The 23,537-nt window shown below is 38.8% G+C and overlaps 1 protein-coding gene across 6 annotated transcripts; it reads left to right on the plus strand.

Moving 5' to 3' along the window:
* The first annotated feature begins 265 nt into the window (after positions 1-265).
* Positions 266-21,095, plus strand: SLC35A5 (solute carrier family 35 member A5). Of its 6 annotated transcripts, none has more exons than XM_015069198.3 (7): positions 266-508; positions 1,256-1,432; positions 5,328-5,426; positions 6,932-7,065; positions 9,672-9,739; positions 17,217-17,997; positions 19,606-21,095. In XM_015069198.3, the coding sequence occupies exons 2-7, from the start codon at positions 1,270-1,272 to the stop codon at positions 19,672-19,674; spliced, it is 1,314 nt and encodes a 437-aa protein (XP_014924684.1). In that variant the 5' UTR covers positions 266-508; positions 1,256-1,269; the 3' UTR covers positions 19,675-21,095. The 6 variants fall into 6 exon arrangements, with proteins under 6 accessions (XP_014924684.1, XP_014924685.1, XP_014924682.1 ...); XM_015069199.3 differs by having other exon boundaries at positions 266-477; positions 1,284-1,432; XM_015069196.3 differs by having other exon boundaries at positions 267-508; positions 1,284-1,432; positions 6,935-7,065.
* Positions 21,096-23,537: the final 2,442 nt, after the last annotated feature.

The following is a 23,537-nucleotide window of genomic DNA, read 5'->3' on the forward strand; positions in this document are numbered from 1 at the left end:
GGCGGGGACGAGGGGAGAGTTGGGGGGAGAGGCGGGCGCACGCGCACCCCTCGCCTCCTCGGGAGCTGTCTTCTCCCCCTCGCTTCACTCGCGCCCCTTCCGGCTTCCCCTTCTCTCTCTTGCCGTAGCTCCGCCGCTACCTGGGCCTCACGTGACACAGGACTCTCCCGCCACGTGACGCGAGAGAGGGCTCGCTGGGGCGGGCTCAGGCCTCTTCTCCCCTCCCTCCGGAAGCGTAACACTGAGCGCGCCTGCGCAATGGGTGCCAGGTCCGCTCTTTCCTAGTCTGGACGTAGTTGTGCTTTTTTGTTCCGGAATAGGAGGTTCAGGGGCTGGGGTTTTTCGCCTTTCTTTCCCTCCCGTAGCTTCCCCGACCATGGACCCTAAAAGCTATTGCTGCCTCTGCAGAGCTACACAGTTACTGTTTCAGCTGTAGGATGTGCGCTCTTCCACCAAAAACCCTTTGGAAGGACAGAGGTAACCTCGCCCGGCTGGCAAAGAAATGCGCGTGCGTATGAGGGGAGGGCGCGCCGCTCGAGATCCCTACTGCGCATGTGTGACAAGAAGGCTTTTCTCCCTCCCCCGCCGTGCCTGGAGGGAAACCTGCCTGCCTTCAGTAGGGGAGGTGTCTCTTTTACCTCTACGTTTGCGCGCTGGTGGGCTGTCGGTGTTGACGTTTCAAGCCCATCTCTCACCAGTCCTCCCGGCCCTGTGCGCTATCCCTTACACAGGCAGGCTTTGGACAAGTTACTCAGCCTAGAGTTTAGTGTCCTCAACATGTCAGAAGAGGACTCTAGAGTCATTGATTTCTAAGCTCTCTTGTACTTTTAACACTAGTTAGGTGCAGATTCACAACACTTTCAGATATTCCCCCTTTTGGTCATTATTGTAATGAACTGTCCCTCTTTCTAGGGAAGAGCTACTACTGAGGTGAAGGGAAATCTGAAATTCTCCTCTAGGGCAAATTTGCTAATAGGAATGGAAGTTAAAATTGGCTTTCTGCAAAATTCTGCAGTCCCCAGATGTCAGTTGCTCACTTGCTACTTTTAGCAGCACTTCTAGTCTGGCGCTGCCTTTCTGTCTTTGGAGTCCTCCCCCTCCCCCAACAGCTTTTGACACTTTCATTTTCTTTCCCTTTTCTCTGGTTCTCCTCAATTTTCTTGGTTTGGATACAACTGTAGCCAAACATCTAAAAAATTGCTTTTCTGTTCCTCACTAATCAGTGGTATTTGTACTATGCTTTATCTACCAACAGTGTTGTTCACGAATATGTTCTCTTTAAGACCATTAAAAACCAGTGGAATGGAAAGCAAGTGCTGTGATCATCCCACATTGTGCTCCTTGTCAGCGATGTATACATTCCTACTAGGCACCATATTCATTGCTTTGAGCTCAAGTCGAATCCTACTGGTAAAATACTCAGCCAATGAAGGTAAGTGAAGACTTGGAATATATGGAACACTTGCATCTAATCACACGTTACGTCTCCTGTCGCTGGTCTCCTTGTATGCAAAATAGAGAAAATACCCTGGCAAGTACTCTGCTTCATGTGAAGGGCAAAGTGTGTTTAAGTTTGATTCTTTAACCTTTTATTCCTTAGCAAGAAAAATTTTTCATGCTGAGTGAAATTTGGGTTAAATACAGTGTCACACCCTTTACAGAACAGATCATAACATCTGACTATTATTTTAATCAACAGGTATTTCTGGACCTATAGCAATATGTGTAATTATAACTTACTTTGAAATAGGAGGATATATTTGGTCACTTGGTATTTGTGAGTTAGTCTTAATTACTATATCATTGAGGCAGTACAGATTATTTGCTTTGAAATCTTTGAAATTATTAGCTAAGAAGTCTTCTGTGTTTTGTTTTGTTTTTTTAATGTAGGAATTTGGATTTAGACAAACAGTTTAATTCTACAAAGCTGTATTGAGAGCCTCTCACTAGTTATTCAGGACACATAGAAGTATGACATCATGACCCTTAATGGTCTGCTTGGGGAGTCAGATGTGTATATAAGTCTCTACTTCGGTTAACATTTCTGTCTTGGGCAGTAGGCTAAATATTAGTAACAAAATTCAAAGTGTATAAGACATAGTCGTTGTTCTCAAGAATTCAGTTTATTAGAGGAGAGCTGTACATTTGAATCGTCATGAAAGTACAGTATAATAAATGCAGCCCTATACCAAAGGTGTGGAGATAGTTTTATGTAGAAAGTGCTATGTTCTCTCTGGGACAGGAGGATGTGGAGTGCAAAGGGATTAGGGAATACTTCCCTAAGAAGGTGAAGTTGATCCACAAGAGGACAGGTGGGCAGTGGTATTCAAAACAGAAGCAACAATCCATAGAATAAAATAGATATGTTTAAAAAAAAAAAAGAAAAGCAGGATGGATTGTAAGAACATGTACTTCAGAATGACTGAGCAAAAAGTTTAAGGACTTGAAGGAGAGGAGGAAGGAACGCATGCATATGACCAGAGGGGAAGTAATGATCAGATACTAAGGGACTTCATATGCCACGCTAAAGAACTGGGACTTTATTTTCTAGGCTCTAGAGTCTGGGGAATAAGGAATGCTTGAAGGATTATAAACAGAATAAGAGAGACTGTTACACTAGCTGAATAGAGGATGGACTTGGGAAGAGACTGGATGCAGAGTAGCCAGTTGGGGTTATTGCAAATACAAGCCACAGATTAAGAAGACTAACCATGGCTTTGGAGGTAGGAATAGAGAAGAGAGGATAGATTCAAGAAATATACTAAACATGAGAAAAGACAGGACTCAGAGAATATTGAACGTAGAGACTAAAGGACGTGAAATATTGGACAGCTCAGAGGTTTCCTGTTTGGGTGCTAAGTGGATTGATGATGCTCTCAGCTAAGATGGAAGCTATTAGTAGGAATAAGCAGATAGGACAGAATTCAGAAAGATTGAACAGTTTTAGTTAGGTACCTTCCGTGAAGTCAGGAGCTATGTCCTTGTTCGTTGCCATATTCTGCACTATCTAGCACATCACATATATGAAGGAAATACGAATTAAATTTATAAATAGGAAGTAGTACTTCATGTGGATATGTTTAGTGAGCGTTAATATTCCAGAATACAGATTTGGAGACATGAATATTAAATTGCTAGGAGCCAGAGGGCTTTTTCAGGGTAAGCACACAGAATGAGAAAATGAGAGCCAAGGATACAACTCCAAGGAAGCCAACATTTAAGAGGCATGCTGACACTCAGATGTTAGGATAGAATCATCAAAGAAATAAGAGAACTAAATGCACATGATTCATAGAAGGGAAGGAAATAAGTTTGAAGACAGAGGAAATTGCAACATCATAGTAAGATAGGGGTTCAAGCATGCCCTTTGGAATTAGAAATTAAAAGATGTTTGGTAATCTCAGAGACCAGGTAGTTTGAATAAAGTGATGGGATCAGAAACCTGATTGCTTGGGAAGAAGACCTGAATGGAAAGTAGGTACAATGGAGATAATGAATGTTGATGCTGTTTTAGGGAAAGAAGGAGAAAGTATGGTAGCTGGGGCAGGGGTGGGATCGTATATTTTGTTTTTCGGATGGGACAGTTTGAGCATCCTTAAAGGCCAAGGGGAGCAAGCCAGTTAATAGAAAGATAAAAGAGATACACTGAAGCCAGAAGAAGAAATACTCACTGAAGCAAAGTTCCTGAAGAGAAAGGAAAGTTTTAAAGGGGAGAATGGGTCATCCTGGGGCTATGGCCTGTTTCTTCGGACTAATGAGAGATCAGTAAGGATGAATGCAGTGTAGATTCAGTGTATGAGTGTCAGCAGAAGGTTAAGTGGAAGGAGGTACCACATGATGCTGAATCATAGTTTGGGATCTACTATGAGAGAAATATGATTTAAAAGTAAATAAAAGTCAAAGTGAGTTCTGGAGCAGTGGTAAGAGTTTGAGACTTCTAATCTGAAGACCTCTGCCTTCATTCTTGTGTGTTCCCTCGTGTGTATCATAGAGATCAATGCAAAGTATTAGTGGAAGATAGTAGAGTGTGATTTCAGTTTAGGTTTAAGCTCAGAGAAGGGAGGAGGAGATGTTTTAATTAGGCTTTGAATGATGGAGAAAGTTTAACAGGCAAATATTAAATTCAGGAGAACATTTATCAAGTGCCTACCAAGTGCAGAATACCATTAACTGCCAGTTTTATCAAGATGACTGACATGGGCCCTTTCTCATAAGGAGCTTACATTCCAAGGGTAAGACATACACAGAAGAAGTAGCTATAATATAATGCGACAGGTACTGTTATAAAGGTTTATAGGTAGCACAAAAGGATTAGAGATGAATAAAGAATTGACTGTGTTTAGGTTGAGAAGGTCAAGGGAAACCACAGGAAAAAAAAGAAAAAAGGTGTTCTGGATAGAAAGAGTGTTGAGTTGGCATTGTCCCCCTGTACTTGGCCGGTTTTGGTTTTTCATATCATGGCCAAGGAAAATAAGGAAATGTTTCAAATGATAGGAAAAATGCATTCCTTAAAATAGGACCTACTAAAGTTTATGTTTGTCCTTGGCAAAATTTTACAGCAAGTTGTTTGTAAGCATTTGGAATAGACATAACAGCTAAGACCAAGACATACAAACCTAACCTCATTTTCTGATTAGATTGACTTATAAGTGATCTTTCCAACTCATCAGTGGGTTTTGATATATCAGAGTATTTCCTCTCAGCCCTAGAGGTAGCCAGAGCTCTGGGCAGTTGCCTAGAGGTAGCCCTAGAGGTAGCCAGAGCTCTGGGCAGTTGCCTCTTGGCTCCTTTTACCCCAACGTACCATTTATTCCAGAGTGCCAGACCAATACTGTTTTCTGTATGTGCCGTGATGCAAAACAGATAGGAAGATTCCAAGTTAAGGGACTATCACAGACCATTTACTTTGATTGTAGCAAAGCAAACAAATGACACAAGAGGAACCATAAGCTGGGTCATAATTCTGCCAGTTAAATTCATAGCTTTTTGATGAGTCAGGCTCTCAGTGCTAAATAATGGTCATGTCTAATGCCATACCACAAAGCCTTCTGTGCCCATAGCCTTAGCCTCCTCAACATATTTATCAGCAACTTGAGTGAAAAGATGAGAAACTCAAGAATAATAAAACACTGAATGTGGTAGGGATAGCTAATACATTAGGTGAATTGATTAAAAAAATCCAAGAGAAGAAAGCCAATTGGATGAAGTTTAATATAACCAGTATTAAAATCCAGCTTTTAAGTTTAAAAACAGATATAAATTGTTACCTGTATACAAGCATTATATAGCACAAAATTTATAGTTAAAAAATGCCTGTTACATTTCAGAGAACAAGTATGATTATCTTCCAACTACTGTGAACGTGTGCTCAGAATTGGTGAAACTGGTTTTCTGTGTGCTTGTGTCATTATGGATTTTAAAGAAAGGTGAGTCTTGAAGTCTTGAACTCTATACTTGTTAATTTTTTTTTCTTATTTTTTTTATTTTTGAGAACATGAACGGAGGAGGGTCAGAGAGAGGGAGACACAGAATCTGAAGCAGACACCAGGCTCCGAGCTGTCAGCACAGAGCCCGATGCGGGGCTCGAACTCATGGACTGTGAGATCATGACCTGAGCTGAAGTCGGACGCTTAACCGACTGAGCCACCCAGGCGCCCCATACTTGTTAAAAATCACAGAATCAAAACATTTTAGGAAAACTAAAAGGAAGATTTTATGTCATTTAGTCTAGCCCAGTAATTTTATATATGAGGACACTAAGATACAAACATACGTACAGTTACCCATGTTTTGCAAAAGCAAGGACAGGCTCAAAAGAACAGATGTTATGTAGTGGTAGGTAGGAGGGGGCAGAGCCAGGACTCCAGCCCATGTTTTCCTCACGTCTTGGCCATCGCTCTACCTTGTTACTTGTTCCTTTGTTGGAGCACACAGCAAGTTCATTTTTATTCAAATTCAGGATTTTCTAAATCACTGCTGTCTGATTTGATATGTAGCACATTGCAAAAACAGCCCCCATTTCCTGCAAGGGAGGTAGCAGAGTGGATTGGAGACTATATTCTAGGGCGGGATTATTTTAACTTCTCTGAGTTCCAGTCTCATCAGTTATCAAGCAGGGATACTCATCCCTTCCTCAAATCTAAAGCATCTAGCCTTTTGTGGCTCTTCCTGTGTATTAATTCTTCATCTTAGTTCCCCATTTATTGAGCCTTACCTTTCTCTGTTCTGTGATCTGCCTTCACATATGAAGTAAACAGAATTCAAAGTATTAAAAGTCTTTTCCAAGAAGATTTCTGTTTTATTCTTAAAAGTGTCAGTTTGTGCAAAGATTCTAGTTGGTGGAATATATTTTTTAATCTCATGAATTTGCAGGACTTAAATTGTTTTCTATTTTTGCATGTTATTTTACATTCTCTGGTTACAGTACCTTCCTGAGTTCTTGGAACTCTGGAGATGGGATTAGCAAAATTTAATTTTCTCTGCTCCTGTATGTTATAAATCTTCACCTGGTACTCCTTTTCCTGATTCCCCCTGGGGGGGAAAATCCCAACATAAATACTTGATTTATTTTCTCTGGATTCTAACTTCTTTCTTTGCTCTAGGCTCTCATAGTAGTAAATAAAACCATAGTATCCTGAGTTGTTCTAAGTGGTGTTTCTATCTCAAGTTAACAGGAATTAAGAGAATCAGTATTCCTCAGGGTGTTGCTGATTGCCAGTGATGAGGTCTGGTGGGGAGTTGAAGAAAGAGAGACCATAAATGAAATCTTGTATTGTGTTTAATTTCTTAAGGCTAATAGTCACTGATAAAAAGTAAGTTCATAAAACCTCTTTCAAAGAATTGTATCAGTAATCAAATACAACTTGCTTTGTCTAAAAATATGGGCATTCTCATCAATATTCTTTGTTTATTGCTGTCTTTCTTTCTTTAGAAGATCATCAAAGTAGAAACTTGAGATGTGCTTCCTGGAAAGAATTCTCTAATTTCATGAAGTGGTCCATTCCTGCCTTTCTTTATTTCCTGGATAATTTAATTGTCTTCTATGTCATTTCCTACCTTCAGCCTGTAAGTAAATATGATAGAAAATAGCATTAGAAAAACACAGAGAAATGAATCCCAAAACTAATGTTTTTATCATTTTCCTTATCAGTGTTAGTTTCTCATTACTCTCCCTGAGGTTTCACCAGAATCATCTGAATACTGAGTTACCAATCTGCTGCTCACTGTGTTTTTTCAAAAATGTTTATTTATTTATTTTGAGAGAGAGTGCACGGGTGAGTGGGATGGGGGAGGGACAAAGAGAAAGGGACAGACAGAATCCCAAGCAGGCTCTGTGCTATCAGCACAGAGCCCGACGCAGGGCTTAATCCCACAAATCATGAGATCATGACCTAAGCAGAAGTCAAAAGTTGGATATTTAACTAGCTGAGCCACCCAGGTGCCCCACATTCTCAGAAAATTGTATACTCAGTGCCCTACTTTTTCCTGCACCTGCTTTAATATAGTAAATGTATTCTGTTTATATGATTTTCTTTTTCTGTCAGTCCTATCATTTAACCAACGAGTTCTTTAAGGGTAGAAAATACATTCTCCCAACGATAAATGCTATCTATGACTGATAATACTAGGGATGTTGCTCATCTCTCTTGGTGTTCTCCATGCCAATTTAGGAATCCATTAGTAATCAGAATTAAAATTTGGGCTTTTGCTTTTACCTGTTACTCAGTTTGGGGGAATTTGTGTATTTATTTCCCTTAATTTATAAAATGAAGATTTCTGTTGCCATTGTTGCCAAAATGTATTTTAAGTTTCAAGAATAAATTCAGGCATTTTGATAATAAATAGGATTTTTATTGGTCCTAGTTCTCCATGTGAAGCCTTTTACATATAGCGAAATCAGTTTGAGAGTGGGACAAGAAGAAAAGGATCAGTAGAGCACTAACTAGACAACAGGTATTTGATTATTTTGCACAGTTTAGAAGCTGTATAACTAGGCAAGCCCAACTACTCTAAGATGACCATCTGTAAAATAGAATAACATTACCATACTAACCCAAAGGCAGGGACTGGGGCCAGGTGATCGATCACCTGAAGTTCCTTTCAGCTATGTGATCCATGTTATTAGTAAGTGTTTTGAATGTTAGAATGTGTTCTCCCTTAAATTCTTACTTCCACTTTGTTTTTCAGATCTGAGAATTCCTGTACCCAACAACATAATTATTTGCATCAATGAGTACATATTTGTTGTACTTTATTTAGATTAGCTCTAAATTTATATCCCTTTCCTATATCCCCAGCATGAAAGCAAGATTGCAGCTTCCTTGTTCTTCCACCTTATTACTTTGCTCTTCCTTCCTGATTGTGCACAACCACAGATATTACAAAAGAAATCACATGGCATTTTCTGTGTATTGCTGTGCCCAGTCTAGTTGGAAAGAATTAAATAGAGATGCACAGAGATTTTGGGGCAAAGAGCTCTGGTGTTTTGTTTATTCTGTGCACTTGCATGGAAAGTAGGTTCTAAATTCATCATCAGGTCAGCCAGGCTGCTTGGTTAGGTGCATCCACTCCATTATTGTGGTTGATCAGAGCTACTGTGTCCTCCCTCTTCTTACCAGCCACTTACTTTCCTCCTTATGTTTTTCTCTGCTTTTACCAAGGGGTTCACAAACATTTGTCTCCAGAGGACACAGTGAAATTCCTAAAACAGTGCTTCTCATAAAAAATTCAGTAGAAAAACAACAATGTTGTATTCTTGGATACAAGAATACAGGGTATTCTGGTTTTTATTGGATTCACTCTTATTTCTTTAATTTACCTGCATGGTAGCCATGCTTGCTGGTTTTATAAGACTAGTGAAAAATACTCTTTGGAGTTTAGTGAACTTAAACTGACAGCAAGGAAGAAGGTAGAGTGAAGTAAATGAGTAGGATTTGTTTTTAATTTTATTTTAATGTTGTCAGACCCAAATATGGAGGAGCACTGATGAAATTTCATACTTTTTGAACCAAATTATATACATGTTCAGATTAATACTCTCTATGTGAAATATGACTGACTTCATAAAAACCCATCTTTATGAAATCTGGCTACCACATTTCTAAGTGTGTAGAGCAATGTGAATAAATCCAGGGACTGTCAGGTATGAGTTTGGGACTGAATCACTGGTATTGAATCACTGCAGTTCAACCAAGAGAACCGATTCAATTCCTGTAACAGTAAAGATGCTTAAAAACCTCTACCTCTATTGTCTTAACGTATAAATGGGCCTAATAGTACTCGCCTTCTCTCTACCTCTGGAAACGGTGTTAAAAGTCTGTAAAGCACTTTAAGAGCCTGAAAAAGTATGCTTCATAAGTAAGGTCACTATTATTTTTAGACCTAAACATTTAGAGTTGATAAGTATTCCCTGATCTGCACATACAGATTATTTACACAGGCATTTGCTGAATTTAAACAAGTTTTCAAAGTCTGTCCAATAATTTGATCATATCTGTATAAATTTAACAAGCAATAAAAATGGAATTTCATCCTCTAGTGAAGTAGCTGCCCTAATAACCCCTCAGGTTTTTGACCAAAAAGCTTTTTTTGTCAGGTGAACCAGCAGGCTGGGAGATTTCTGAGGTCACTACTTTGTTTGGATTGTAATTCTATCTTCTCCTTCTTTCTAGGCCATGGCTGTTATCTTCTCAAATTTTAGCATTATAACAACAGCTCTTCTATTCAGGATAGTGCTGAAGTAAGTAACTTGCTCTGAAAGCATATATCATACTTTAAAACGGCACAGCCTTGTTTCAGATCATATACCCGGAGCACTGAACCCTCTGAATCCCAAGGCCAGGATTTTATTCCTAATTGGCTTTGGGCAACTTGTTTAACCCATCTGGAAAGCAGCTCCAGTGCTGGCCTATCTAAATCATTGCAACTAGATGTATGAAAAGTTTTTTCTTAGTATCTCAAAAATAAATAAATAAATAAATAATTGTCCAGGTTACTTTAATTTTCAGTGCCAACTTTTCAACAAATTCATGAGGTTTTTTTTTTTTCTTTTCTTTTTTATCTTTTTCAGAATCTCTATACTTTAGTAGGGAACCAAGAAGTTCCTAAATATTGTTAGTACATTTGTTACTTGTAGTTTGGAGATGTAAAGAGTGGCAAATTCTTTATCAAACTACTTGAGTACATGATCTAAGCTCTAATTGGCAGAAGATTTACATGAGATATCTAGTCAAAATTACAATAAATAAGAATGATAGATTTTTGCTTTTAAAAATGCTGTCACCAATGTTTCCTGTCGCCAGGAGGACCTTTGAATATAGTAAACATTTTTAAGTAAATAGTCTCTGCCACCACATAAAGGCCAGAATATTCTAAGGTGTAATGGGATCTGGGCACTTAACTCCAGTTTAAGTTGTTACTTGATGATAAAAATAAAATTAACTTCTTGTTATATTTGTTGTGATTGTTTTTTTTTTTTTAATTTTACGTTCACTTTGCCCTTTTAATTTCTTATTCTCAATGTGCCATGTCATACTATGTGCTTTCATAATCTATGTGTATGTAAGGGTGAATGGCTTGGCATGTAGGCACTCAATAAATATTTGTTGAATACGTGATGCATTCAGTACATTAATTATATGGAGTTCTTGAAAGACTTTCTTTTACCCTGAGGAAGCATTCAATTTAATGCTTGATATGAGAGATGGGAAAAAAATGAACATTATATTTCATCCAGGTTAAATATTAGAGTGCACTGAATTTTTTTTTTTTTTTGAGAGAAAAAGCACAAGTTGGGGAGGGGCAGAGAAAATGGGGGTACAGAGGATTCGAAGTAGGCTCTGAAAGGTGAGAGCAGAGAGCCCAGTACAGGGCTCCAACCAACCCATGGACCATGAGATCATGCCCTGAGCTGAAGTTGGACGCTTAACCAACTGAGGTGCCCCTGAAATTTGTTTCTGCATCAGGTTCTTCATTTAATTTATGAATTGTGAAAATAATTCAACTAGCAAGTGAAAGAATGCTATTCCAAAAATGTTTTGAAGTCTTTAAAATCAACATAAAAGCCACTTTATAGGACAAAAAGTTGATTTCTGAGGGAAAAAAATGTGTGTGTGTGTGTGTGTGTATATATATATATATATATAGTAATATAAGTAGGTGTATATATGTATATATATATTCTTAAGTAGCTATATATACATATATGTGTGTGTGTGTGTATATATATATAGATAGATAGATAGATAGTAATATCTTTATATTTATTCCTGTGATAAAATTAAAGATGCATGTCCATGGAAGAAAAAAAATGGGCTCTGACATATAATGAAAGGCTCATTATTTAATAAGGGCATCTCATAAAGAGGTCTCAAAAACATGTTGGGTTTTTAAATTTTTTTCCTTTGAAATGACAGTTTATGGGTACACGTAGTGGTGTACTTATGTTACACAGGACGTAAGTATTAGATCAAAATTGTATCAATTTAAAATTGAAATTTTCCAAAGCAAAAATATAAAGTATGTATTGCTAGGTTTGGAATTAACCCATAGCTCTAGCTGTGCCTGTAGTTGTATATAATATTTTTTATTGGTTTTTTTTTTTATTGGTTTTTGTTTTTTATAAGTTTACTCCAGAGCCTGAGCTGTGGCTCTGAGGTTGAGGTGAAGGGCCTCTCAGGCCTTATCCAGGACTGGTCTTACTGGTTGGTAGACAACAGTGCGAGCAGGCTTTCAGCTGACAGTGACAAGATAATCATACCAAAGACTCCTCAGAGCCAAGGGCTGATCCGAGGGCCTTTCGCCTATCTAGACTTAACCCCCACAACAACCCCAGGAGGTAGGAGTTATTGTCCCCATTCATAAGTAGATTTGTTCCAAGCGGTGTCTGTGCGCAGAGCCACTGGGTATTTTGCAGCATTTATAGGTGGTTTTGACCATGGAGAAGAGAGTATGTGGGGTGGCAGGGTTAGAGGCAGAGACCAACTAGAACTGCCCCTGTCAGGCTGAGAGAGCTAATATATGGGCAGAGATGGCCCATTAAATTTTTAAGCATTTAACTATTTGTATTAGGAAAGTTAAGGGTGCCTGTGGCTCAATCAGTTAAGTGACTCGATTTCAGCTCATGTTGTGATCTCACAGTTCATGAGATGAGCCCTGCTTTGGACCGTGTGCTGAGAGCATGGAGCCTGCTTGGGATTCTCTCTTTCTCTCTCTCTCTCTCTCTCTCTAAAGGATGGATGGATGGATGGAAGGAAGGAAAGGGGAAAAGGAAATTAATTCCTAGTGTAATCTAAATCTAGTTATACTTAAACTTTAAATGTTTGCTTTTATGATACTATTAGTTATAATAAGTATTATATTATTGCTAGTTTTAATAATAATTAACATTATGAACTAAAGTTCCAAAAAGCTTTTTCACATATTTTACCTCTTAATAGAACAGTAATATTCTTAGACATGTGTTTGCTTTGTTGTTAATATCTCTCTGTTTTGAATCCTTTGAAGTTATTTATATTGAACAAACAATAAAATCATTTATTTTTTTTACTATTTTTACAAGCACTAACTTAGCTCCCAAAGGGAGTCTTAATTTGAGTCACAAATTAGCACCGAAGCTACTCTTAATAGTGCTAAAATAATATAATTAATACTGTCTTTTATGAGAATGTCTTCCAAGTACTGTAGTATCTATTATTACAGTTTATTTTATTTTATTATTTCTTAATTAAAATTTCTTTTTTATTTTCAGAGAGAGAGAGAGAGAGTGAATGTACAAGCAGGGCAGAGGGGCAGTGAAAGTGAGAGAGAGAGAGAATCTTAAGGGGATTTCACACTCAGCAGGGAGCCTGATGCAGGGCTTGATCCCACGAGTCGGACACTCAACCGACTGAATCACCCAAGCGCCCCTATTATTATATTTTAAAATCAGCTTTGTTCTATTTTGGTCTTTTTGTTGGTGGTGGTATATATTGTTTGTTTGGTTTTTGTTATTCAGTCTACTCTTCTTTTGCCCTTAGCAATAAAGTTTTGACCCAGGAGTAGAAGCTTGAGTTCTGTCATATTCTTTTTTTTTTTTTAACGTTTTTTTTTTTATTTATTTTTGAGACAGAGAGAGACAGAGCATGAACAGGGGAGGGTCAGAGAGAGGGAGACACAGAATCCGAAACAGGCTCCAGGCTCTGAGCTGACAGCACAGAGCCCGACGCGGGGCTCGAACTCACGGACCGCGAGATCATGACCTGAGCCGAAGTCGGCCGCCTAACCGACTGAGCCACCCAGGCGCCCCGAGTTCTGTCATATTCTTAATGTGTTTGCCACAAGTAACTCATTTTTCATGGTGAATATGAATATGAAAGCCATTGTCTTATACTCGACTCTAGCGAAGCCTCCAAATACCTTTCCCATGCAGACAAATAGTATAAGGCTACAAGGTAGGGAAAAAGAAGCCCAGTGACTAATGCAAGAATTACCTGGAAGAATTTGGAAGCGGTACACAAAAGATCACCATCCAAATGTCTTACCATATGTTCTAGAGAAACCCCATGTGAATGTGTGCATTTGCTCTTTGAGGAATAGCCACTGGTCCACAGTGGAGACTGGTCACAGGTATTATCCCTCAAAGCCTTGCTGGCTTGCTGTTTAAGGCTTGGTGAAGTTGTATAATATTGTTTAATTAGTCTTTAGGAAATGGTCGTATCAACCTGAACATTGAGAACTGGGGGCAAAAGGTAGCCATTTTTGTCTAAAAAAATGTATATACGTTTCTCTGATATCTTCAGAGGAAAGCTGTTGGAAAAAATCAATGAAGAACATTTTGGCACAGATGATTGGTGTCTTAGAAGTTATGGTAACATTTACTCTTCAAAATCAGCAGAGAAATAACAGTGCCACTCGGTAGTACAAGCATTTCTCCAAAATCATTCATTTGATAATTCTTTTTTATAATTTCTCATTATAAATCTGCTACTGGTCACTCTGTGCTACTAAGAAATGTGTACAATTTTGTTTTAAAAAGTCATCTGAGTCTTTCCATTTAATTATTTTCATGTTGTGCCCTGTTTTACTATCATCAAATTTGGTAGGGATGCTCTTATCTGATACAATTTGGATTTAATTGTTGAGCTACTAAGAGTACTCAAAGTGGTGAATCATGTTTAAAAAATACATACTTTAAACAGTTTAAGATATGTAAATGTCCATTCATCATTCTTCTGAAGAGCTCAGGCCTTTGAGAATGTGTGGGATTTGCTGATTGGAGTGTTTTAGCTTCTTTCTTTTTAAATGTTTATTTATTTATTTTGAGAGAGAGAGAGAGAAAGAGCGAGCATGTGCACATGCAAGCATGGGGAGGGCAATAGGAAGAGAGGGAGAATCCCAAGCAGGCTGGGGGAAGGGGGTTCTGTCTCACAACCCTGAGATCGTGACCTGAGCCAAAATCAAGAGTTGGATGCTTAACTTACTGAGCCACCCAAGTGCTCTGGCTTCTTTCTTGAAGCTACATTCAATCTACATCATACAAGCTTCCTGGTTCTAGTTTCTTTAAAATAGAGCAAGCTCTTGGGGCACCTGGGTGGCTCAGTCGGTTAAGTGTCCGACTCTTGGCTTCAGCTCAGGTCATGATCTCATGTTTTGTGAGTTTGAGCCCCACATTGGTCTCCATGCTGACAGTGTGAAGCCTGCTTGGGATTCTCTCCCTCTCTCTCTGCCCCTCCCCTGCTCACTCTCTCTGTCTTTCTCAAAATGAATAAATAAACTAAAAAAAAAAAAATTGAGCAAGCTCTTCAAAATACTTTTAAAGTAGATTGTTGTAGATTTTAATTTCCTAATCTTAAAATTAGCTCACCTGTACCCAGTTTGAAGGCAGATTATCTTGTGAGTAGTGTGCCTTTAATTAATTTTCCCAGAGCATTCAACTTTTCATAAAAACAGCAGTCCTTTCCCTTCACTCATAATTTGTCATTTATGTACTCATTAAAATATCTAATTACAATAATGAGGTCACTGGCAAAAACATAGGAACCAGGTCTCTCTGTGGGCAAGCAGTTCATTTGGGAGTCGAGGCCCTCAGGTAGAGGGGCCTTCTGGCTGTACATGTTCCACTCTGAGCAGCAATCCAAACGGTTTACAGTTGGTTTACTGGGGCAGTGGAGGGATCAGGTGAGTTTTTTACTGTCTCATCCACTAAACTGAGGAGCAAACTGTCACGTACTGTCATTTGTAAGAGCACCTATCCTCAGCTGACTTTATGGGATAATTTATTAAGCTTTATTTTCTTTGCTGAAAATCTACCATTTTCAGCCTAACCCTTAATAATTTTTACCTTCTAGAACATTACCTTGAATGAATGTTTGCAGTGGTACTGATTAACTTGTTTAAGACTGTTTAATTAGATTATTTTTTTCTCAATGTCCATGTTAGTGGAAAGTCTACAGCTATCAGAATTGAAAACTAATATAGGAATTATAGATTGTTATTGCCTCATTTGTCTGGATGTCCAATAATTAGTTACATGATGATATTTATAAATTGGGCATATACTTTTCATCTGTCTTTCCTGTCTTCAATCAATTTGGTTTCTTCCACTTAATGTGTACCAGCTACACCTTTAGAAATTTATGTGACTAGTTCACAATTTTGGACCTTCCGGGCTATGCTAGCCCCATCACTAAATGCTAGATCTGGCTTTTTGAAAGTATGTACATGAGAAAGCATGATACTGTGCACATGGTGCTGCTATCTAGGCTGGTCTATGGTCTATGCATTTATCAGTCTCCACTCATGAAGCTCTATGGAAGCATTAGTGAAATCAGACACATCTGCCTGTATATGAACCTTGAAAATTCATTATACTTAAGAGGGTCATTAGTCCAGGAAGAAACATGCAGACCATCACTCAGATCCCTTCTTTGCTCTTTTGTAGGTACATGACCTTAGGGAAGTCAGTCCTTCCTTGGAACAGAAATTGCTGATCCATGGTAGGCGTTCAGTAAATGCTCGAAAATCTTGTAACTTCTGTTTCTTACCTGTTGCTTTACACTTCTGCCTTTGCTTCTGCCGCGCACACACACACACGAGCGCCCTCTCCTTCACCTGATAGATCTTTAAACTTGAAGATTTTATTCCTTGACTACCCCAATCTGAGTCAGCTACTCCTCTTTTCTTAGTTAACATTGTACATTCTTGTTGCCTTTTTAGGGACTCTTCCCTTTGCCTGGATATATCACCAACTCCCTTTTCATGTGGCAAATTTCAGTTTATTTTTCATGTGTCAACTCAAGTGTCCTTTTGTCTTGGAAACAATACCTGACTCCATTTGCATATTTAAGTGTTCCCTCCCCTGTTGTATCCCAATTGTTCTGTGTATCACTTGTCACACATTATATTGTCATTACTTAGTTTCATGGCTCTTCTCCTATTAAAATTCCTTGGGAATGGAGATCAAGTCTTCTTTATCTCCCCAGGCACACAGCAGCTGCTTACTAAATGTCTGTTGAACTAAATAAACCCACAAAATAGATTGACAATAATGTGTGTCATTTATATTACACAAGCTTGTGGTTAGACAAAATAAATAAAGAAATAAAGCATTGTTAAGACTTTGTAAACTGAAACACTAAAAATATTTTTTCCTTGCCTTCCCAAACAGGAGTTTGCTATAAAATGGTTTATGATTAGGCCATGGATCTAGGAGCTAGCTCCCTCCTTAAATCTTTTTTGGTTCATGAACACCTTTGAAATTTGACAGAGCTTTGAAGGGTCTCATGGGATTGGTAGGGGCAGAGACAGGAACTCAACTATAGATGTGGCACCCACTGCAAGGACTCACAGATTTCTGAAGCTCATCACATTCAGGTTCAGGGAAACCAGGTTGAGAATCCCTGCCATAACTTACTTTATAGCAAGATAAAAAGTTATTTTACAAAGATCTAAGATCAGCCCTGGAGGTAGAAAAGAGACTTAGTTAAACCTATAGGTTAAAAGGAAACTTACAATGGCAATGGTATTAAGAGACAGTTATTGTAAAGAAGAATAAAAATACCAAGTTTAAGAAGCAGAGATACCAAAAGGTCTCCTTTGAACTTGAATTGGGAATGCTAGCAAAAATTGGGTACAGTTTATTCAGCCAAGTAGTTACGTGTCAGAGTTTTCAGTAGAAACAGTCAATATGGGAAGGGAGGGGAAAAAGTAGTAATATCCTGTTTTTCCTCTCTGAACAGGAGGCACCTGAACTGGATACAGTGGGCTTCCCTCCTGATTCTGTTCTTGTCTATTGTGGCTCTCACTGCTGGGACTGAAACTTCACAGCATAACCTGGCAGGACATGGATTTCATCATGATGCCTTCTTCAGCCCATCCAATTCCTGCCTTCTCTTCCGAAGCGAATGTCCCGGAAAAGTCAATTGCACAGCAAAGGCATGGACTTTTCCTGAAACTAAGTGGAACACCACAGCTATGATTTTCAGTCACATCCGTCTCGGCTTGGGCCATGTGCTTATTATAGTCCAGTGTTTTATTTCCTCAATGGCCAATATCTATAATGAAAAGATATTGAAGGAAGGGAACCAGCTCACTGAAAGCATCTTCATACAGAATAGCAAACTCTATTTCTTTGGCATTCTTTTTAATGGACTGACACTGGTCCTTCAGAGCAGTAACAGTGAACAGATTAAGAACTGTGGGGTTTTCTATGGCCACAATGTGTTTTCAGTCACCCTTATTTTTGTGACTGCATTCCAGGGCCTCTCAGTGGCTTTTATTCTGAAGTTCCTAGATAACATGTTCCACGTCTTGATGGCCCAGGTCACCACTGTCATCATCACAGCGGTGTCTGTCCTGGTCTTTGACTTCAGGCCCTCCCTGGAGTTTTTCTTAGAAGCACCATCGGTTCTTCTCTCCATATTTATTTACAAAGCCAGCAAGCCTCAAGGTCTGGAATATGCACCTAGGCAAGAAAGGATCCGAGATCTAAGTGGCAGCCTTTGGGAGCGCTCCAGTGGGGTAAGTCTATGGAGATGCTGCCTTTCTCCTGTTCTTCCCAGATTCAGTTCATGCTCATAGAAAAGAAGTCGATCAGTGCTTATTTATCAAAGGGTGTATTGGATTTCTGTGACTTTTAAAAATTATTCAGCAAACATTCACTGGACTTAACGTGTGCAAGGGCTCGTGATAATGCCATCAGTGGTCGAGAAAGAGTGTGAATCAGAGCCTCGAGGACCTTATCCGTTAGTTGTATCTTAGAATATTATAGAGCCACAGAGCTGGGAGACAGCACACAGGTTATCTTGTCCAGTCTTTCTGGTTTGCGGAGTGAATAAACAGATTTGGACAGGCTAAATGGGTTATAGATAGTACGTAAAAAACTATGATCAACCCATGAGGTCTCACTCCTAGTCCATTACTCTTTCCACGCTGCCATAGTCAGAGAAATATGCCTCATTGGCAACAAAAGTTGACCATCTTCGACATTAGTGGGTCTTGTTAGATGTAAGCTCCTTGATTTTCCATCTGTAGTTGCTTGTAAACCACACGGTGCCAGACGGGTAGGCCTCAACTCACTATGAAGGTGATTTTCAAAACTATCTTCATAAGTAAGAGAAAAATATTTTCTAGAAACCTACTTATGTCGTTATTCTGAATAAGCATTATTCTTCCAGTTGCTTATAATTGTTTTAGGAAGGTCTGTCAGGCATGGTGTTGACAGATGAACAGTGATCTTTTGGAGACTGAAGTAAGGAGTTAGATATATATTTAAAAGATGAAACCAACTCCTCTAGCTTTAAATTTACAATTTTCCTGTACACCCAAAATACCAAGCACTTCACAAAATGAACATTTCACTCTTTGGGAAAACAGTCTCTTGCCCATTAGAGTTCATGGCAGAGCTTCCATCAGCAATGTCACTGAGGTGGTGGCACAACAGATCCCTAAGGTGAAAAAATCAGCAGCGCCTGGGTGGCTCAGTCAGTTTTGCGTCCCACTCCTGGTTTCAGCTCAGGTCATGATCTCACGATTCATGGGTTCGAGCCCCACTTCAGGGTCTGTGCTGACAGCGTGGAGCCTTGCTTGAGATTCTCTCTCCCTCTTTCTCTGCCCCTCCCCATTTCATGCTGACTCTCTTAAAATAAATAAATGTGCTTTAAAAAATAAATTAGAATTGTGGGTCCCAAATGCCCTTATCTCAGCCAGAGTATAGTTTCAAAAGTCATGCATTCTTTTCCAGTGGTCTGATAACACTGCTTGCCCTACTTTATAGGTAAAAAAAAGTAACAATTTAGATAGTAGCCTAGCTTATTTATACTGTACCTATTTTTTTAACCACTAGTTATTTCCCTTGAAGACCAGCAGAGGGCGCGCTTTACTGTGTTCCCGTTGTCAACTTTAAAATTCAAGCCCTGAGATGCTTGCTTGTCCATGTTTTGTGAATCTCCTTATGTGTCAAAAATGAACTTTCTAAGAACATAAGTATTTATTGAATTTCATTTGACTAGATTATATTTGTAGTTTAATGAAATACATTTACCAGTAAGGCTCCTCCTTAGTAATCATTACAAATGCTACATTTCTAGTTTTGTTTTAATTAATTACTGATTTCATATTTCTTTTTAGGATGGAGAAGAACTGGAAAGGCTTACGAAACCAAAAAGTGATATTGACTCAGATGAAGATACTTTCTAATTAGTACCCAAATAATTGGCTGCTCACAGAAACTTTGTTGCACACTTTCAGCACGTGTCATATTTATCTTTTCACTTTGATAAACACGAATATTTCTGAAGTAGAAAATTCTTTGCATATGTGTAACCACTCCCTAAACAGTTCCATCCATGGCTTAGAGGACCCAAAGGCTAAAAAGTTCTAAGGAACTGACACGAGAGTAATAAATAGTATGGAGACTGCATTAATGGTACTTGATAAGTTACAAGTTATCTCCCAGGTTATTTTCCTTGTCCTCCAGGGTTCCAAAAAAACCTGTAATAATCACGTTAGCTGTACCATAGACATGTACAAATATAGATCAGCTTGCCAGATATTCATAATGATGTAGTTCTACTCTGCATGCCAAAGCCTTCCCTTATTTATCATTATAAATATCTCCTAGGTTGTCCCTTGAATTTTGAAGCCCAAGAGAAGCTCATTTTGCTATTAAAAAGTAATGTGACTCTTTCTAAAAAAATTTGGTGGAAGGACCTTACCATCTATCTGGCTACAACATTGATTTGAGGGCAATATAGTCTATGCTGAATGTTTTGCTGAAGAAGCAGTTTTTCAGAACTGAAAGGTTAGAATTTTAATTTTTAAAAATTCACAGGGAATTTGATTTTCAGTGATTATTTTTTGATATATTTTTCTATACAAATAAGCTTCAATTTAGGTGAATGTTTGTTCCCAATTACCACGATTCTCACTTGGATTTTAAGTCACTTAAGCCATGGTGGACTTTTTCCCCTCAATTTGACCTCATTTCTCGTAGATTATTAGATTTCAGAGAACTAATGAGCCATTTCATTGTATCAGTTGTCAATTAGAACTCATGTTTGTTATATATCTTACTATCATATCCTATCCCTAAGAATCAAGCCATTGGTTCAGAATCATAACAGATTGTCAGTAAGACTAATGCCTAAGAATTCCTTTTAAAAAGATCACCTTGCAAACAAATGACTTTCACTGATTATGAATAGTATTACTCTAAAATGAGGAAGCCTAGTAATACGTAAAGTACTTTATGGTAATATTCATACTTCAAGTGCATGGTATTTTCATGGTATTTTTGCATGCAGTCAATTGAGTATGAGATAGAGAATCCAGATGATAGATCATTTAAAAGTGAGAAAACAGAAGTGACTTGCCCACGATCATGCAGCTGGATGGCAATTGGACAGAGCTAGCTCACAGGCCTATGTTTACAGAACACTACACTATAGATGTGAACTTTAAGGTGTCATTTTCATGCAGTCTGTACATCTCTTCTTTCCCCTAATTTTCATGCAGATGAACATGTGAAAATACTGTTATATAATCCATCTGTGATACCTGGAATAATATGACAGGCAAGAGTTGGTGGAGATTTATAAATAAAATAATTATTAAACCTATATCTTGAGTCATCACTCTGTCATGGGACATGGGACATGGAATACTTTTCATTACAAAAAATGTACTGAGGCAAGAAATTCAAACAACTTTTAAGACTTTCTTTTTCAGTCGATCTTGACCTCTGAGAATAATCATAAGTACACCCCTCCATGGTGTCAAAGAAGGAGATTGCACTATTATGGCAATTTATTTTATTTGTTTATTTTTTTAATGTTTATATTTGAGCACGCACGAGAGAGAGCATGAGCAGTGGAGGGGCAGAGAGAGAGGGAGACACAGAATCCAAACCAGGCTCCGGGCTCTGAGCTGTCAGCACAGAGCCTGACGCGGGGCTCGAACTCATGACCTGTGAGATCATGACCTGAGCTGAAATCAGATGCTTAACTGACTGAGCCACCCAGGCACCTCGTGGCAATTCATTTTAAAGGTAAGGAAATCAAGTATAGGAAGACCTCACTTTTGGGAAATATATGAATCATATTATGGAACAGATAAAATTATAACATTATTCTCAAAGTTATTGCCTACATTAAATACATTAAGTAGGTGTCACTGGTTCACAGAGCTTGATTTTCTTATTTACAAGTACTTTATCTGTAATTATAGGTTTACTTGTGTTAACTGACCAGTTAATGAGAGAGAAAGAGCTGGAACTAAAATGTGAGGTTCTGGTGTGGATGCACTGTACTACTTTGTGGGCACTACTGCTTTAAAAGGAGAATAACTGGAAGGTGAGAGGTCCAGAAACCACATCCTTTCATCTCAGGTGCTATTGGAGTCAAGTGTATGACCTGGGGAGAAGAACAGTTGTCACGTGGAAAAAGTAGTCTTTCCTACTCTAAAGAACCAAACTATAGTGAAAATTATAGGTTGACAGCTATTCTTTCCTTATATGAAGACTTTCCTAACAAATGACTCTCTTCAACAGTACAAAAGTCCCTCCTGAAGAGTGGTAGAGAGTACTAGTAAATTCTCCATCTCTGAAGTTTTCAGGAGAGATCGTACCATCAGGATGCTTTAGAAGAGGTTCGGTCATTGGTAGAGAAGTTGGCCTAAGTGATTTCTGAAGTCCCTTCTTATTTTTAGATTCTCTGCTAAGCAGTTATGACCTACAGCTAATACGCTGAATCTGCTTTCTTCATAGTTTCTGAATAGCCTTTGGTTGGACCACAAGTGTGGCTTGCAGTGACCTAGTTCCAGCTCTGTCACTGGCCCTAGGACCCGAGTCCTGAGGGGAAGCAGGATGTGGATGCCGGTAGTAGAGGGAAAGATGGCCTAAAGCCAGGATCCCAGATCTGTGGTCAGCTGTGTCCTGCTGCTGTAGGTTTTCATGGTCCACATGCGGAGGGGACTCTGGACTAAACGACTTTGTTTATAACTCCAAGGCTTGCCTCTAAATCCCCATGTGGAAGCCCTGTTGCATGAGCTGGACTAGACTATGTGGAGCTACAGGGAATCCCTTCACTTTTCTGAACGGGCCCAACAGGTTCGACCAAACACAGCCCAGGTCCTCCTCAGTTCTTTTTTATGTTTGTGCTGATTTTTCCCACCAACTCTTACTGCTCCAGCGTGGAGAAGAGGCAGAGAAAGCCAGACTCAAAGGAAAGACACTGGCTTTCCTCCTTCTAACACCCTAGAGCTGACTTTCTGAAATTGAGTAATACATCCTCCTCTTTTAAAAGAAAAAAAAATTCTCACAGAGATCAGCATTGGCTTTTTTCTCCTTTGCTGTTATTTAAATTCATACAAACATAATATGAAGTATAAACTTACTTGCTTATGGTTTTTATATGAAAACCAAAACAAATTTATACATTAAAATAGAAATGTAGCTATAAAACCAACCAACTTTCAATGCAAATATGAATTTAGTGAGAAGGTGTTGCTCTGCTGAAATAAAGTCACAATAACCCCCCCACCAGACCTGCAGAACTTTTGCCCTCCCTTGCTATTTTATTTGCTTCAAGCTCCATCCCGTCTTTGCCAAGATAACTGAAGCCTGCTGACATTGCTAGTAATGCACTTAATCCTGCCGGGATTTATCAGCCCACGTCCCTGACAATCCCATACGGATGTGGTGTGGGTCAAGCTGCCAACTCCCATTGGCCTCGGTGCCCTGGAAAGATATTTAAAACGTCAGCTTTATGTGTTCCCTAAAGTTTTGAAAGAACTCACCCACAGAATTGCCCAGGCTTGGCACTTTTTGAGGAACACTTTTTTCCCCCCACAACATTCTCTACTTATTCCTTGTCCTCCTTCTGGGTCTACTCTCTGTCACTTATGTTTTGCTAAAAAGTCATTCATCCAGATTTTCAAATTTACTTGCATAGGAATCTATGAATTATTCTCAGAATTCTTTTAATTTCCTCTGTTACTGTAGTTGTTTTGTTCCTTAATTGTGTGTGTGAATGGTTTCTCTAGAGTCTTTTTAAATAAGTCAA

The sequence above is a fragment of the Acinonyx jubatus genome, chromosome C2 (assembly GCF_027475565.1).
Source record: "Acinonyx jubatus isolate Ajub_Pintada_27869175 chromosome C2, VMU_Ajub_asm_v1.0, whole genome shotgun sequence".
In the NCBI taxonomy this organism is placed as follows: domain Eukaryota; kingdom Metazoa; phylum Chordata; class Mammalia; order Carnivora; family Felidae; genus Acinonyx; species Acinonyx jubatus.